This window comes from Lipophrys pholis (assembly GCF_963383615.2).
Source record: "Lipophrys pholis genome assembly, chromosome: 12".
NCBI classification, from domain to species: Eukaryota; Metazoa; Chordata; class Actinopteri; order Blenniiformes; family Blenniidae; genus Lipophrys; species Lipophrys pholis.
In genome coordinates this window covers 2532805-2550310 of record NC_137641.1, presented here as the reverse complement: position 1 = coordinate 2550310, position 17506 = coordinate 2532805, and the positions used below count along the sequence as shown (strand labels likewise).

The 17506-nt window shown below is 44.8% G+C and overlaps 2 protein-coding genes across 4 annotated transcripts; both read right to left on the bottom strand.

The window, feature by feature from the left end:
* Positions 1-759: 759 nt before the first annotated feature.
* Positions 760-5582, bottom strand: enoph1 (enolase-phosphatase 1). Its single transcript, XM_080477485.1, has 6 exons — positions 5238-5582; positions 3876-3977; positions 3599-3801; positions 2420-2552; positions 2206-2329; positions 760-1492 (listed from the first exon to the last, which is right to left on the bottom strand). Exons 1-6 carry the CDS (start codon positions 5319-5321, stop codon positions 1353-1355), a joined length of 786 nt encoding a protein of 261 aa, XP_080333611.1. The 5' UTR covers positions 5322-5582; the 3' UTR covers positions 760-1352.
* Positions 5583-5894: 312 nt separating this feature from the next.
* tmem150c (transmembrane protein 150C) lies at positions 5895-17344 on the bottom strand. 3 transcript variants are annotated; one of them, XM_080477483.1, is made up of 10 exons: positions 17290-17307; positions 13007-13073; positions 12308-12397; positions 10533-10627; positions 9029-9082; positions 8310-8345; positions 8139-8206; positions 7929-8056; positions 7066-7237; positions 5895-6989 (listed from the first exon to the last, which is right to left on the bottom strand). In XM_080477483.1, exons 3-10 carry the CDS (start codon positions 12317-12319, stop codon positions 6709-6711), a joined length of 846 nt encoding a protein of 281 aa, XP_080333609.1. In that variant the 5' UTR covers positions 12320-12397; positions 13007-13073; positions 17290-17307; the 3' UTR covers positions 5895-6708. The 3 variants fall into 3 exon arrangements, with proteins under 3 accessions (XP_080333609.1, XP_080333608.1, XP_080333610.1); XM_080477482.1 differs by lacking the exon at positions 13007-13073 and having other exon boundaries at positions 17290-17344; XM_080477484.1 differs by lacking the exons at positions 13007-13073; positions 17290-17307 and adding an exon at positions 14883-14981 and having other exon boundaries at positions 5901-6989.
* Between the last annotated feature and the right edge of the window lie 162 nt (positions 17345-17506).

The following is a 17506-nucleotide window of genomic DNA, read 5'->3' as shown; positions in this document are numbered from 1 at the left end:
ACAGTCAGCACAAAATAAATACAACACAGCGCCCCGTGTGGTGCCACAGAGAACAGTAAAATGACCTTTTTCCTAATTATTATCGACCTGAGTACTACGAACTGTGATCAACTTACCCAGGATCTCTCTGTTCCCTGGGTTGACCAATCCAACACTTATGATCTTAAAAATATATTTTAAATTTCTTTTTCCAAATTCTGAGAAGAAAAAGAAAGAACAATTTTTTTCTTTAGGACTAATTAATAGGTCATCCTAGGGAAGGTTAACGCTGGATAGTTATTATTTGAAATATGTTTTCCCAAATATTAAAGCAATTATTTCTTAGAAGAAAATATATGCAAAAACATGCAGATTCCAAGAAATTTACAGAGTATAAATAACACAAAAATGCCTAATGTAGACAGTACATTATCGGGTAACAACGTAGTTCCACAGGGTTCTGTGTTAGGTCCTATATACTTTTCTGATTATACCTGCTTCCTGTAGGGAATATTATCAGGTAACCCATCATTAACTTCCATTACTATGCAGATGATACACAATTCTTTTTGAATTTGAAAGAGTAAGGTATTTTTGGGAAAAAGAATCCCTTTTCATGTTTTCCTAACAAATTAGTCTTCAATTCCTCGTTATGAGAAAACATTTCCTTTACGTTAAAATTGAGATGTTATGTATGCGTGAGAGCAGCAGGAGGAGGACTGGAGGCTTCTGAGTGAGACAAGGCATTTGTTGGAGGTAAATCCCCAAACAACCGGGTTTCACACACAAACCATGAGTTTGGCAACGTTTATTTTTATTTATGGTTTCACAGTGGAGCCACGTTACAGATGAACTACAGACATGGCACATTTAAATAGACGCACCATTTTAAGAGACGCCACTCACCTGTGAGAGTAAAGGAACACATTCACTTCTATTTCCTAAAACATGACAGCTCAACCACTGGATGAAACATCTGCGACACACACATGGAGGCAGGGGACGTCTACAAAACACTCACAGTCTCTCACACACACAAACAAGGAAAGCCGGACACAGTTCGTCTAAAAGGTAGAAAGTTAACGTCACAATGCGTGCAGGTTCTTTATTTTTTCTCTTTATTCTGCTTCTACAGATGCTCCGCCACTGAAATGGTCCAAAAACAGAAACGTGTCCATGTGGACGTCTCCATACAGGACGGTTAGCTCATCCTGTTAGCCGCCGAGAGGCTAACAGCGGTCCCACCGTCACTGACGCCTCCAACCAACAAAACTAAAGAGAAACAGTTTCTAAGGAAAGAGGGGGTGGGGGTGGAGGAGGTGGAGGGGGGGTGGCGGTCACACAGGGCAGTCGAAACTCCGCCTCCTTCGCCGTTAAGCTCGTCCTGACAGCTGCAGTTGGCTGAAGGAGGTGATGAGGCTGTAGTGGGCTCGCTCCTCGTCCGTCAGCTCCAGGTTCCCTGGTCGGACCACCACCACCACGTTCAACCCGGCTTCCTCCGCCGCTTTGGCCTCTGGACACGGACACACGGACACACGGACACACGGACACAGAGTTAGCATGCTCTATGAAGCGACTTCAGGCTAATTCAGAGAGAACTATATGTTAGTTGCCGTTTATCGCAGCAGATGGTATCAATTGTTGTGCTCGTGTCAGTCGAGGTGGTATCGGTCATGGTGGTATCAGTCAAGGTAGTACCGGCTGAGGTGGTATCGGCTGCAGGGGTATCGGTCAAGGTGGTATCAGTCATGGTGGTACCGGCTGAGGTGGTATCGGCTGCAGGGGTATCAGTCATAGTGGTACCGGCTGAGGTGGTATCGGCTGCAGGGGTATCAGTCATAGTGGTACCGGCTGAGGTGGTACTGGCTGCAGGGGTATCGGCTGAGGTGGTATTTCCTACAGGGGTATCGGTCAAGGTGGTATCGGCTGAGGTAGTATTGACTGCAGAGGTATCGGTCGTGGTGGTATCGATCAAGGTGGCATTGGTCATGAGGGTATCGTTGAGGTGATATCAGTACCTGTACACAGTATCGGACACTGGTATCGGTCCATTCCTAACCTAACCTATCAGTTTATTCTCCTTCAGGCTTGCCCACGTCGTTGTGGTAACGATGAATGATTTTAACATATTAACTCTGAACGAGGACGTTGATCATTCCTGTAAAGACTCGATACGATCAGAAGAAAAGCCCAGAGACGTTTTGTTCTGGTCGGAGCGGTGCTCACCACGAGAGACGTCCGTCAGGAAGGTGATCTCCTCCGGCGGACATCCGATCCGCTCTGTGATCCTCTCGTAGCTTTTACTTTCTACTTTAGCGCCGATGGTTGTGTCGAAGTGTCCGTCCAACAACTGAAAGCAGAGAGGAAGAGGTGGTGAGCTCCGGTCCGCAGTCGCAGGCTGAAACTGCAGCGTGACGCCGCCGCCGCCGCCGCCACTGACCTCCAGGACGTTTCCCTCCACCGAGTAACCGAACAGCAGCTTCTGAGCCTCGACGCTGCCGGACGAGTAGATGAAGACCTTCAGCCCGTCGCTTCGCCATGTCCTGATGGACGGAACCACGTCTGGGTAGAGTCTGGAGGGAGAGAGAGAGAGAGGTCAGGGTAGAGTCTAGAAAGAGAGAGAGAGAGAGAGAGGTCAGGGTAGAGTGGAGAGAGAGAGAGAGAGAGAGGTCAGGGTAGAGTGGAGAGAGAGAGAGAGAGAGAGGTCAGGGTAGAGTGGAGAGAGAGAGAGAGAGAGAGAGAGGTCAGGGTAGAGTGGAGAGAGAGAGAGAGAGAGAGGTCAGGGTAGAGTGGAGAGAGAGAGAGAGAGAGAGGTCAGGGTAGAGTGGAGAGAGAGAGAGAGAGAGAGGTCAGGGTAGAGTGGAGAGAGAGAGAGAGAGAGAGAGAGGTCAGGGTAGAGTGGAGAGAGAGAGAGAGAGAGAGGTCAGGGTAGAGTGGAGAGTGGAGAGAGAGAGAGAGAGAGAGAGAGAGAGAGAGGTCAGGGTAGAGTGGGGGGAGAGAGAGAGAGAGAGAAAGGTCAGGGTAGAGTGGAGAGAGAGAGAGAGAGAGAGAAAGGTCAGGGTAGAGTGGAGAGAGAGAGGTCAGGGTAGAGTGGAGAGAGAGAGGTCAGGGTAGAGTGGAGAGAGAGAGAGAGAGAGAGAAAGGTCAGGGTAGAGTGGAGAGAGAGAGGTCAGGGTAGAGTGGAGAGAGAGAGGTCAGGGTAGAGTGGAGAGAGAGAGAGAGAGAGAGAAAGGTCAGGGTAGAGTGGAGAGAGAGAGAGAGAGAGAGAGGTCAGGGTAGAGTCTGGAGAGAGAGAGAGAGAGAGAGAGAATGGCAGCTTCATAACACAACTCACACTGATTTCAAACACACCGTCACCCAAAAATACACGATCCATCACACTGTAACACACCAACGATTCAGTATTGTAACGTCATTTCAATATTTTCACTTCTCACTTTTTGACTATTTTCACTGTATTTCTCCACGTTTCATCATCGTCATGACCTTTATTTTGGAAGTCTGTCCCGTGATCAGCTCACCTGTCCAGGTGAACCTTCACTCATGGATCCTGACGCTCTTCAGAGGAGGGAGCCGTGAGCATTAGAATTAGCAGCGAGACGCGGCCGGGCGTACTTACTCGCCTTTGATTCTCCCTGAAGAGTACGCCGCCCGCCACATGTGACCCTGCAGCCGCTTGAGTGCCGTGGACTTCCTGTCAGCCGCCATCTGCCACAGCACGTTCTCCACCACCTCGTGGATGGCCTTCTCCTCGTCCGTGTGCACCGTCTGGTCCACGGCGTGAACCGGACACGCTCGGTTCTGCCTCATGTCCTCCTCCATCTGCCACAAACGCCAGCCGTCACTAAACACACAGGCCGAGCGGCGGCGCTCTTCCTTCCTCCTCGCCAGCTCACCTGTTTCTTCAGCAGGTGGACGTCTTGTTTGCACTCGTCTTCCTCCCAGTGAGACGACAGGTGATCCTCCAGGTGCTCCCGGATGTACGGAAACAAAATGTCCTGCAGGCGAACAGGAAGAACTCAGAACTCAAACCCGACAAGGCGGTGGGGAATCCAACCGCTTTCTTCATGGCGATCGAACAGAAGTGAGAAAACTACTGAGAACAATGTAGTCCACCTGCCAGGCCTAGAGGTGGCGCTGTGACACTGCCACAGAAATACAGCAGAAACAGAGAAGAAGACACGGAGCATGAAAAAACCTAGAAAAGGACAAATCCAGCATGTGTCCTTATTAAAGCAATGAAACACCATGTAGTTCTGATGTTGGTCCACTAGTTGGTGCTATTAGTTTTAAAACTGAAGCCACACACACACACACACACACACACACACACACACACACACACACACACACACACACACACACACACACACACACACACACACACACACACACACACACACACACACACACACACACACACACACACACACACACACACACACACAAAGTTAGATTGTTATTATGGTGACTGTCACAATAAAAGTACCAAGTCCAGGAGAATATGGACTGGGAGTCATGGAGGAAACTTCTGATTGGCTCTACTGAGCATGTGCACAACTCCTTGTTGCTACCAAGGTGGTGACCTGGACCAGGACCGGGACCAGGACCGGGACCGGGACCTGGACCAGGACCGGGACCGGGACAAGGACTGGGGTTTCAGAAAAGAGTCTAAAGACTCCAAGAAGCGCACCTGAAGAAAAATGGAGGAACTCGACTGAAAAGCACAATACAAGCGATGTGATTGAAACGAGACCTTATATCGTGCCGTTTGACTGTGTGGCTGCAGAAATGTTCATTAATGTGATATGTTTGATAAAGTTTCCATTTTTTAACATAATTAGCTTGTAATTTAAATTTGAACAGCTAAATGCAAGTCATTCCTTAATAATATCAGGTCGACTAATCCTTCAGTAATCAGTGGTTAATCTACTGTTAAAACAGATATTAATTGTAAAAAAATAGAAAAGAAAAAAATAGTTTATATTGAAGAGTAGGAAACTGATAATTCCTACTCTTCGGGTTCGACATGAACGCAGCACGGGTTTATTAACGTTAGCAGATTCTGGATCAATAAATGTGATCAGGAGGAAAAACCACAGCCATTAAACACGCAAACATCCAGGGGGGGGGGGTCTGCGGAGGCTCCACGGCCGGTGAAGAGGCACCGGAGCACCGCGGTTGATCGAGCCTCCGTGCGGGAGAATGACGCTGCAAACCCGCACGAACCGCCACGGTCACCCCGCAGGAACACGCACCTTCACGAAGGTGATCGGGGTGGTGGTGCCCTCGATGTCCAGTAGCAGCGCGGTGGTGCAGGCCGGGATGCACACTGAGGCCATTTTCCAGCAGTGCGGAGGGTCTGCAGAGGGCCGTCGTTAGCTCGGTCTGGAGCCGGAACCGAGGTGTAGCAGCCGGGCGGAGCGGAGCGCTCAGCACCAGGGGCCGCTCCGGTTCTCCGGGAAGGACAGTGACGACCTGGTGGTCCTGAAGGAACAGGGGGTCCCGGTTTGTGTTTTCAGAGGGTCGGTGAGCTGCGATCAGCTGAGAGACCGAGAGCACATGTTCAGTTCAGACTGTTTTGACCTCCGGAGCAGCAGGGGGCGCTGCGGCGCCGAGCTGCTGCTGTTAAGACAACAAAGAAACGTCCAGATTAAACAACTAGAAATGTTTAAAGGTAAGAAACAGGCTGAATCAACCTCTGGGAAATGGTGTGATCAGGTATGGACTAGTCCCCCTGAACAGAGAGACCCCCCACAGCCCTCGCTGATTTACATTGTATTGCTTTTGTCTTTTCCAGACGACTTGACTCGTCCAGTAAATGGAAGACAAAAAGCAAATGGAAAAGACAAAGACAAAAGAGGACAAGCAAAGACAAGATGGAAAAAGAACATGACTGCCTTTGTATATTGTTTGTATTATTGATTCTTTATATTTCCACATTTATTTCCTTTTAATTTTGGCACTCCTGTGATTCCATACACAAATGCACATCCTTTCTAAAAATGACTCCTAACATTTAAAGGTGTAGTATATCAAATTGAAGTAATGACCTTTTCATAGATGACAGCAGTGATTTACAGTCATAATCCAATTGTACTTTCATTTTTAAAGTTTTAATTGAAAAACAAAACAAAAAAACAGACACCTTAAAAGATAAACAAGGTTCTTCAACAAAAAATCAGCAGATGGATCGAAAGTTGTAAAATAATTAAAAAAAAGACAAAAATATTTAAGTTCAAATGTGAAATAGACAAAAAACAATCCACCAAATAAATCACTGAAAGAGAAATGTTTGGTTCAAAACAATAGTTACATATTTACATGATTACTCATGAAAGTAGCTAGAAGTATTACTTAAGGTAATTACGTATGCATGTACCTACATACAAAAAGTACTTAAAATATGACTTAATTCCAGAAGTCAAGAAGTGTAGAAATTTGAGTAGTGAAGTAGAGTACATGGTGAAAATTGTAGAAGTAAATTACTGCAAAAAATACTCATAAAAGTACAAATACATTCAATTACTGCTTGATTACAGTAATGCTGCCACTAAGAACTTATAAAATAAGTAAAAATTACATGTTGAAATCTTACATGAGTCAAGTTACTTGCTATAAACAAAGTACTAGTACTCCAAAGTCCCACTTAATTACAGTAATCTGAGTACTTCAATACTCCCGTCCTTCATGAGGAAGCACAGGGCTTAGACACAGCTGGGTGGGGCCTCAGATGCAGGTGGGCGGGGCCTCAGATGCAGGTGGGCGGGGCCTCATACGCAGGTGGGCGGGGCTAGAGTTACGGTTGGGCGGGTCTCCAGACTCGTCCTCAGGTTCTGGCTCAGACATGTTCATGATTGGACGAGCCGCCGTGTCGACGCCCACGATGTAGAAGCTGCAGTGTCGGAACTCGAGGGCAAAGGTGCTGATGAAGAGGAGGAGGAAGGAGACCAGAGCCCACTGACAGCGGGCGGCGTGCATGTGCAGCCCCAGCTCCATGAGCAAGAAGTCTGCAGGGGGGCGGAGTCAAGGCGGAGCAACAACCTCGGTGCCCAGATGGTCAGACTTGGACCAGTGGAAGGATACAGAGAACCAGGCACAGTGAGATGCTCCCCGACAGCAGGAATCGAACCGCGACTCCGCCCCACGACCTTTCGGCAACCATCACACTGAGCCACACCTGCATCCAGCAGAACACCATGCCCAGGCCAAAGGTCAGCAGCGCACCCATGTTATGGATGGCCTCCTGAGGGAAGAGCTGAAACAGAGACCAGCTGGAGAAACAGAGACCGGCTGCTGAAACAGAGACCGGCTGCTGAAACAGAGACCGGCTGGAGAAACTGAGTCCTGAATGAACAGACCTGCTGAAGAAACAGAGACCAGCTGGAGAACCAGAAACAAACTCGAGAAACAGAGACCAGCTGAAGAAACAGAGACCAACTGGAGAAACAGAGACCAGCTGGAGAAACAGAGACCAACTGGAGAAACTGAGTCCTGAATGAACAGACCTGCTGAAGAAACAGAGACCAGCTGGAGAACCAGAAACAAACTCGAGAAACAGAGACCAGCTGAAGAAACAGAGACCAACTGGAGAAACAGAGACCAGCTGGAGAAACAGAGACCAGCTGGAGAAACTGAGTCCTGAATGAACAGACCTGCTGAAGAAACAGACATGCTGAAGAAACAGAGACCAGCTGGAGAACCAGAGACAAACTCGAGAAACAAAGACCAGCTGAAGAAACAGAGACCAGCTGAAGAAACAGAGAACAGCTGAAGAAACAGAGAACAGCTGAAGAAACAGAGACCAACTGGCAAACCAGAAACCAACTGGAGAACCAGAGACCAGCTGGAGAACCAAACCTGAAGAAACAGAGACCTAAATAAACAAAGACCAGCTGAAGAAACAGAACCCTGAAGAAACAGAGACCAGCAGAAGGAGGTCAGGTTACCTGGAAGTTTCCCAGCAGGCTCATGCCGCAGCAGGCGCAGCAGAACACCGCCAGGCTGCAGCGGTTCAACCAGACCCAGTCCAGACTGTGGCGGAGCTGCAGGAACCTCAAGAGTCCGATCAGCAGGCCTGGAACCGCAGGTCAGGGTCAGGGCCTGTTTCTGTAGTTTAGTTCAGTCTGTCTGTGGAGGTTTTATGTCTGTTTGTTTACCTGCGAACGCCGACAGGTTCATCACCTGACTGAAGATGCAGCTCGCTGGAGGGAAGTTTCCTGCAATGCTGAAGAACAACGATAATCCAACCTGTGTGTGTGTGTGTGTGTGTGTGTGTGTGTGTGTGTGTGTGTGTGTGTGTGTGTGTGTGTGTGTGTGTGTGTGTGTACCTGATGTATGGAGGATACAAGGATCCGTTCCAAAGCCTGAAACAGAAAAGCACTGACAAACCTTACAAACTGTGAGGCGCCTCCATTAAATGAAACTTCAACAAGTAACTAGTTACTTTTTACTCATGGTAACTAGTAAAGTAACTCAGGTTTGTTTTGTAGTAGTAACTAATCAAGTATAAAGCAACACAAAAGTTAGTTAACAAATAAGTTACTTTTCATTAAGTAATTGAACTTCACATTTACTAATCAGTCAGTAAGAAACACAAAAATTACAAGCAACTACTCAGGTTTTAATTGTAACTTTACCAAGTAATCAGTCATGTCTTTGTCTATTGTAACTAGTAGCTATTACTCTTTCGCCATACCTTGTAACAGTCATCGATTACTAAGTAACACAACCAAGTAAAAAGTAACTTTTATATTTGTAACACCAGGTGAAGTTACTGTATGTAGTAACTATAGAAAGAATTCAGTTACTTTTTATTTACAGTAACAAGGGATGTAATTCCACTTCTTTCTCAAGAAGTTACAAACAAGAAAACTCGAAAACAACCCAAGAGTACATTGACAAAGTAATTTCTTATGTTGTATTTGGAATAATAAGTAACTCCAGAAGTAACTAACTATTTTTTTCGCTCAACAATTAAAGGTGGTTTTCCTCCTGCTGTGTTGTTCCGACACCCTGGCGCCCCCAGAGGAGAGGAGGACACACGTACCAGGTTTGGGAGCTCAGCGGAGTCACGTTCTTATTCTCCACGGCGACGGAGTATCTGCACCAAACAGAGAAACACAGTTGGTCCTCCTAAGTACTTCCTGCTTCCGGGATCGTTCCCACGGCAACCAATGCAGGGAAAGACCCAAAACGTTTGTCGGGTTTTGTGTGTCTGTTCAGTCAGTGGAATCACAACTTGTTAAATATTTTAACTAGTCCTGTCAAACTTAACGTGTTAATTTTAGCGATTAATTTAAAATGTTTAACTCGTTTTAAAAAATGCACGCAATTAACACACTTTTGTTTACTTTAAATTGTTTTGTTTTGTTTTTGGTTTCAGTCTGTTACCAAACAGCAGAGCAGCAGAATACTGAGCAAGGAGGCTGAATGTCAAGGCTCGAGGGTTTGTAGCGCCACATTTTGTAATAATGTCATAAACTTTCAACTCATTTTGTAATAACTTGTTACATTTTGTAACTTGTTAGAAAATGTAACAAGTTTATTACATTAATACATATTGCACCGTTATTACATAATGCGGCTACAGGGTTTCTGTATTATTGCAACTTTAATATTATTGCCAAAATCACAACTTTTGTTTCTAGAAATATTTAAGTCCTCAAAGTGTTGGAGCTGCAGTCCGACATAAAGGTCTGGGTTTAGTTTTATTCCCTCAGTGAGTGGATGTAAGAGGTTTATGTTTATTTGTTGTTAACCTGGGAGGGAAACAGTTTTTGTGTGTTGAGTCGACATTCATTCCATGATTTTCTATAAGTAAACATGCGTTACAAGCTTCAGTCTTAAGTAGAATAAAATGTGATTAATCGCGATTAATTACAGAAAATTGTGTGATTAATTGTTTTATTTTATGTATCTTTTTTTTATTAAATTACATAAAATAAAAGACCCGCTGAAAATGTGTTGTAATCCAGCACAAACTGCGTTTTATTTTTAACACCTTTTTTAGTGCTGACCTAAACAGCAACCTGATTGGATCAGCCAATCAGAACGACCCTGTGTGAGTCTGTGATTGGCTGGTTTTGTTTTTAGCACAGTTGTAGCGCTGCGCCAAGTCCAGCGTGTGTGAAGGAAGAGTCCAGCGCACAGTTGCAGTTTTTCTTTGCTCAACTCTTTTTTTCATACTGCAGCTGAAGATTGTGGCACAAATATAATTCCATAAAAAAAACAAAAAAACAGCGCCAACTAGCAGTCCAACGTGCTAACTGCATCATTTTCCGTATCTTTGCCGTTTCCGTGGAAACCGGCATCGTTTTCAGAACGTTGTTGTGTAAACAAAAACAAAGACCATGTGTTTGCTCTTTAAGCGTTGCCATGGAAACGGGTCCTAAGTTAACGTTTTCGTTCTCTGTAGTCGTTCTCTCCGCTCTGCGTTGCCAGTTGTGTCTTCTTGTCCCAATGTCCTACGATGTAGTTTTAGTCAGTTGTGGCTCATTTGAAAGTAACTAGTCAGTGTTTTTCCAGTCGTTCCAGTGAAGAAGTGAACTCACACCAGCCAGAGTCCAGCAGCCGTAAACAACGAGTAGAGCGGAGGAAGAAGAGCCCAGAGGCGGAAGTCCTTCATCATGTCTCTTCCCTCCCACACCTGAAGTAGGAGGAGGAGGAGGAAGAAGGAGAGGAAGATGAAGGAGAGGAGGAGGAGAAAAAGTAGGATTATATAGAAGAACAAGAAGGAGAAAATAAAAAATACTAGAACTACACTCGGTAGAGCGCAGACCTTCACCACCGCCACATTTGTTTGTAGGACAGAGTTAGCATCGCTAGCATGTTAGCCATTACCTCATATCAATGCTAACTAGCCTATCAGGTAGCTACATCACTGGTAGAGCTTTTCCACCAACAAGAACCAGGTTCTAGTTCAGGGCCGGTTCTTAAATGAGCTCCGCCAAAGAACCGGTTCTTTTTCCACCGTTAGCGGAGCCAGTAGAGCTACGTCACTGTGACACTCCAAAACGTGATACGTCACTGATTTCACCAATTCTGCTCTGACAGCCTCGTCCAGGAACCAGGAGACGGACTGTACCAGAGGTTTAGTCCGGGTCGCTCCATCTAGTCTGACCTGAACCTCTGATGAACCAAAGAGCCAGAAGACATTACGTCTCTTTGTCTCTCTATTGGTGTTTGTTCACGTCCGTCTTGTTTTAGTCCAGAGCCCCAGAGTGGACATAGAGGGGAACAAATAACGCTTGTTTGAGTTTGGGTCTTATTTTTCACCATTCCAACATTCCAGAGTGACTTTCTGCTCCTTTCACTTTATTTCTGGACGTGTCTGAATCAAAAGCTTCAACATGGAGGAACGGAGGTGTAGAATGATAGAATGATAGAATGGAGGTGTAGAATGATAGAATGGAGGTGTAGAATGATAGAATGATAGAATGGAGGTGTAGAATGATAGAATGGAGGTGTAGAATGATAGAATGAAGGTGTAGAATGATAGAACGGAGGTGTAGAATGATAGAACGCTGCTCTAAAACCCATTTCCATGGTAACCTAGGTAAACACTGATTAAAATCCAAGCTTTCATTTACAGTAGTTTGTAGTTTGTGTTTTAGTTGCTGATGAACCAAAGTATTCATTATAAATAAGTTCTGTGGTTATAAAATAATATTGGAGCATCTCATAGCGGAGCGGGTTAGCTCCAGAGATACCTCCAGAGATACCTCCAGAGATAACTCCAGAGATAACTCCAGAGATAACTCCAGAGATAACTCCAGAGATAACTCCGCCCCCAGCTGATGAGACGTCGGGTCCCAGTCTTGCTCCTCTCTGGTCCAGCAATGAAGTGGAGCCAGCGTAGCAGCAGTTTAGCCGGCGCTTTGGAGGTGGAAAGACAAAGAACTGGTGCTAAGGCTGGTCCTGGACCAGAACTAGAACCTGGTTCTTTAAGGTGGAAAAGTCCCCCAGTGTGAAACACTGAACAGGGAGCGTCTCCATGGCAACAGACGCTGACCTCCGCCTCTCATCCACTGGGACTGTATTAGCTGTTATCGTCCCCAAATCTAATGGATTGGTTCATGGATGATGACAAATCATCCCTGAAGATTTCCTGCAACTCTGGTTAATAGGTTTTGCGAGACATTGGTAAAATACATACGTACAAACCAATTAATTAATACCCTACAGACAAAAATATCCTCCTCGGTCAACTTGGTTAGCGGCGGTTAAAAGGAAACAAAAGATAAAAGCAAAGGACAAATAATAACATGACACCATGGCAATAGGTAGTAAAGTGTAGTGTGTGTATGTCTTTAAGAGTTAAACTCACCAGGGGCCTCATTTATAAAGGTTGTTGAAGCACAAGACGGATTCTGAAAGATGTGTACGCCACTTCCCACGAAAGGTTTGTGACTGGGATCTATAAAAGGAAAGTACGTGCAGATGTGCAAGTCAAGTCAAGTCAGCTTTATTCATCCAGCACTTTAAAACAGTTGTGGCTGAGGCCAAAGTGCTTTCCAATAAAAGAGTAAAATAAAAAAGTACAGTAAAGAGTAAAGAGTAAAAACAGTGAAATACAATAAACAAACAATAAAACCAGGGACAGAGTCTCAAACATGGTTAAAAGCCAAGGAATAAAAGTGGGTTTTAAGATTAGTTTTAAAAGTGGACAGTGAGGGGGTGTGGTGGTGGTGGTGGTGGTGGTGGTGGTGGTGGGGGGGGGGGGGGGGGGGGGGGGGACTGTCTGACGGGCAGTGGAGCTCACTCCACAACAGAGGGGCTGCAACAGAAAAGGCCCTGTCCCCTCTGAGCTTTGGTTTGGACCTCAGTACCTCCAGAAGAAGCTGATCAGCTGACCGGAGGCACCGAGCAGGGGTGTAGGGGTGTAGGGGTGGAGCAGCTCAGAGAGGTAGGGTGGGGCAAGACCATTCAGAGATTTAAAAACAAATAAAAGAATCTTAAAATGAATTCTAAATGACCAGGCAGCCAGTGGAGAGACGCCAGAACGGAGTTCTGTGCTCCGTCTTACCTGCTCCAGGTAGAAGGCGTGCAAACGGTTTTATTCATCCTAATTTCTTTTGCCGCACGTCATTCTGCTTTTGGGCGAACAAACATTTTTAGTAGGAATCCCAGAAAAGGTTTTATAAATGAGACCTCTGATAATGTAAACTTTTAGAAAGAGGAAACATGGGGTAGGTCCGAATTCTCCCTCCGAACTCCTTAACTACTGACTTTACCTGAACCCCTGGATGATGTCACGGGCTTAAGGAAAGGAGTTAGGAGGCTTCCTAAAGGAGTTAAGGAAAGGTGTTAGGAGGCTTCCTAAAGGAGTTAGTGAAAGGTGTTAGGAGGCTTCCTAAAGGAGTTAGTGAAAGGTGTTAGGAGGCTTCCTAAAGGAGTTAAGGAAAGGTGTTAGGAGGCTTCCTAAAGGAGTTAGTGAAAGGTGTTAGGAGGCTTCCTAAAGGAGTTAAGGAAAGGTGTTAGGAGGCGTCCTAAAGGAGTTAGTGAAAGGTGTTAAGAGGCGTCCTAAAGGAGTTAGGAGGCTTCCTAAAGGAGTTGGTGTAAGGTGTTAGGAGGCTTCCTAAAGGAGTTAGTGAAAGGTGTTAGGAGGCTTCCTAAAGGAGTTAGTGAAGGTGTAAGGAGGCTTCCTAAAGGAGTTAGTGAAAGGTGTTAGGAGGCTTCCTAAAGGAGTTAGTGAAAGGTGTTAGGAGGCTTCCTAAAGGAGTTAGTGAAAGGTGTTAGGAGGCTTCCTAAAGGAGTTAGTGAAAGGTGTTAGGAGGCGTCCTAAAGGTGTTAGGAGGCTTCCTAAAGGAGTTAGTGAAAGGTGTTAGGAGGCTTCCTAAAGGAGTTAGTGAAAGGTGTTAGGAGGCTTCCTAAAGGAGTTAGTGAAAGGTGTTAGGAGGCTTCCTAAAGGAGTTAGTGAAAGGTGTTAGGAGGCTTCCTAAAGGAGTTAAGGAAAGGTGTTAGGAGGCGTCCTAAAGGAGTTAGTGAAAGGTGTTAAGAGGCGTCCTAAAGGAGTTAGTGAAAGGTGTTAGGAGGCGTCCTAAAGGTGTTAGGAGGCTTCCTAAAGGAGTTAGTGAAAGGTGTTAGGAGGCTTCCTAAAGGAGTTAAGGAAAGGTGTTAGGAGGCTTCCTAAAGGAGTTAGTGAAAGGTGTTAGCAGGCTTCCTAAAGGAGTTAGTGAAGGTGTAAGGAAGCTTCCTAAAGGAGTTAGTAAAGGTGTTAGGAGGTTTCCTAAAGGAGTTAGTAAAGGTGTTAGGAGGCTTCCTAAAGGAGTTAGTGAAAGGTGTTAGGAGGCTTCCTAAAGGAGTTAGTGAAAGGTGTTAGGAGGCTTCCTAAAGGAGTTAGTAAAGGTGTTAGGAGGCTTCCTAAAGGAGTTAGTAAAGGAGATCACGGTGGTGAGGCAGTCAGACTTTCACTTAGTGACGTCATAATAATGCGACGGCGGCTCAAGTTAGTGACGTCCACCATGGTGGGGAAAGAACTACAAGTTTCTGAAAATGAACTACAAAAAGTTCATTTGGGTTTTATATTTTTTTATAAGCGGGTTCCTTTAAATGTCGCCGCAAGGAATTGTGGGGGAACATGAGCTGGTCTCCTTTGGTAAAGGAACCATCAGTGGTTCCTAGGCTAAAGGGGGTTCTAAAGGAAGCATCAGTGGTTCCTAGGCTAAAGGAGGTTCTAAAGGAAGCGTCAGTGGTTCCTAGGCTAAAGGAGGTTCTAAAGGAAGCGTCAGTGGTTCCTAGGCTAAAGGAGGTTCTAAAGGAAGCGTCAGTGGTTCCTAGGCTAAAGGAGGTTCTAAAGGAAACAACGAGCCTCCTTTCCTTTGCTTATTGAGAATTCAGACCGTCCTATCATGGCCGCTCCACTAAACACTTCTGAGGTTCTTGCGGCTTCTTTCACCAACCTCTCAGCCGCTGACAGTTTGAGGTCGGGTCCTTGGGTTCGTAGATTTGTGACGCGCTCGGAGGCTGTGGTGACCGATACGCTGGATCCAAGGTGGTTCTGGTGCATTTATTGATCCCAAACCGCACAGACTTCTCACAGCGCAGCACAGACGGATGAAGGGATGAATGTGATTGATGAAGGGATGAATGTGATTGATGAAGGGATGAATGTGATTGATGAAGGGATGAATGGGTATCGGAGCTGAGCGGAGCGGTCAACACAAATTAGGGCTATTACCAACCCTGACTCTCTCTCTCCTCTGTGGCAGGTGAGTGTGCACCTTTACACACACGCACACACTTCCTCATGTGGACACACCTCCTCCCATGTGAAACCCCGCCTCTACAACACACCCACTCAACCACACCCTGCTCCTCACCTTCCTCCTCGGTGTTTCACTGGTGTCAAGCCAGCCCCCACAGAGGAGATCGACGTCAAGCCAGCCGCCGCTCTTTTTAGCGGTGCGCCTATACACTATGCATTACCGTAAGAGCATTCTCAAGCGGATTTCAAAATAAAAGTGACGTTTCAATGAACGAGACCTCACCTTCATTCAGATAGTTAATAGAACACAAATTAATACTACGGCTAATAATAGGCAACAAGACAGCAAATAAATGAATGCATTCATACTTGGATAACTATTATGAGTCAAATAATTACAAAACTTACTGCCTGAAAAAGCAACACAAAAAACAAAAAATAAATAGAATACTCATTTTCTGTCAGTGGTGTATTAATATTACGATAATAAAATAACCATGTGCCCATTCTGATGACATCTTTAAAATTAAAAGCCAACAAAACAAAATCTTTGAAAACCATTTGATTTCCCTGTTACCATTGAACCATTCCAACTCAGACTGATAGTTGGGCACCCCAAAATGTGACTCAACAAGTATCAGCTCAATCTGATGTGGCATATCAAAATAAGAGCCCACTGAAATTCAGAAATATCCTTTTATCATTGAACCATTCCAACTCAGACTGATAGTAGGTCATCTCAGGATGTCACTCACCAAGTATCAGCCCAATTTGATGTGGTATTTCAAAATAAAAGCTCTTTGAAATAGCTCATCTGAGCACATATGACTTTAACTTTTAACTGATATTAAATGGAAATTCACTGTTTTAAAGTTTGATTAATTCTATAATTAATTGTTATCATGAAGTCATTCAACATCACAGTGATGGAGGGCCATCCCAGGATACCACTCAGTAAATATCATCGAATTCTGATGTGTCACTTCAAAATGAAAGCCTTTTAGAAATTCACCAAAAAAAAAGTGCTTTCATCTGATATTGAATGACTTCATGTTAACTAATAATTATGGAATTTAACGGGCTCTTATTTTGCTATGCCACATCAGATTGAGCTGATACTTGGTGAGTGACCTCCCGGGGTGACCAACTATCAGTCTGAGTTGGAATGGTTCAATGATAACAGGGGATTTCTTTTTAATCTCAGTTCAAAGTTAACATGGATGGAGCTCAGAAGTGCTATTTCAAAGATTTCTTATTTTGAAATGCCACATCAGATTGAGCTGATACTTGATGAGTGACATCTACAGGTGATGTACTATCAGTCTGAGTAGGATTGGTTCAATGATAACAGGGGAATTTATTTTAAGATCAGTCCGAAATCAGAGTAATTCAAGCCCAGATATGCTTTCAAAGGGCTCCTATTTTCATAAACCATATCCTGATCTGGCCTGTTATCAATCTGAAGTTAAATGCTTTTTTTTTTATAACTATTCTAATCTAAACCTGAGTGTTGCCTAGATCTGCTTTTCTGATGGGCCTTTAATTTGAATAAAGTGATTAGAGTGGGCTGTTGTCTAAAGTATTATAATAACATTAATACATCACTGACTGACTGACAATGTGTTTTGTTTTAGTTTTTTCTGCAAGCAATTCATTTTATTAATATTTAATTTTAAATAGTTCGGATCAATTTCTTTGTTTTTATGTGTTATTACTAGCCATAGTATTAATTTGTGTTTTATTAACTATCTGAATGGAGGCGAGATCTCGTTCATTGAAATATCACTTTTATTTTGAAATCCATTTGAGTTTGCTCTTAAGGTAATGCATAGTGCATAGGCGCACCGCGAAACGTAGTGGCGGCTGGCTTGACGTCGTTTTCCGAAGTGAGGGCTGGCTTGACCCCAGTGATGTTTCCTACAGGGGTTAAGGAAAAGTCGATAGTTAAGGAGTTAGGAGGAACAATTCGGACTTACCGTGTGTGTGTGTGTGTGTGTGTGTGTGTGTGTGTGTGTGTGTGTGTGTGTGTGTGTGTGTGTGTGTGTGTGTGTGTGTGTGTGTGTGTGTGTGTGTGTGTGTGTGTGTGTGTGTGTGTGTCCTACCTGTTCCCCCTGTGAAGTGGCTCCTGGTGCAGAGACAAGACAAGCATCTGAGACAGGAAGTGACGTCACACATGTATCTTCGCAGCAACATCGTGTCAGTGTTTCGTGACAAAATGTTAAATCTTTCACACAAATAAAATGTAAACCGTCTACAGTGTAATAGCATGCTTCAAGATACTTATAATCAAAACACAAAACAATGGCATTAAAAGCCACA

What these genes read in the sequence shown, in the direction of transcription:
- enoph1 (XM_080477485.1), bottom strand. Translation starts at nt 5,321, where the DNA reads ATGGCCTCAGTGTGCATCCCGGCCTGCACCACCGCGCTGCTACTGGAC. An exon ending in TGGAGGGAAACGTCCTGGAG is followed by an intron (nt 2,330 to 2,419) that starts GTCAGTGGCGGC and finishes CTCTGCTTTCAG; the next exon opens with TTGTTGGACGGACACTTCGA. An exon ending in CCTGACGGACGTCTCTCGTG is followed by an intron (nt 1,493 to 2,205) that starts GTGAGCACCGCT and finishes GTCCGTGTCCAG; the next exon opens with AGGCCAAAGCGGCGGAGGAA.
- tmem150c (XM_080477482.1), bottom strand. An exon ending in CCGCTGAGCTCCCAAACCTG is followed by an intron (nt 8,346 to 9,028) that starts GTACGTGTGTCC and finishes TTTCTGTTTCAG; the next exon opens with GCTTTGGAACGGATCCTTGT. An exon ending in GAACCTGTCGGCGTTCGCAG is followed by an intron (nt 8,057 to 8,138) that starts GTAAACAAACAG and finishes CTGCGGTTCCAG; the next exon opens with GCCTGCTGATCGGACTCTTG.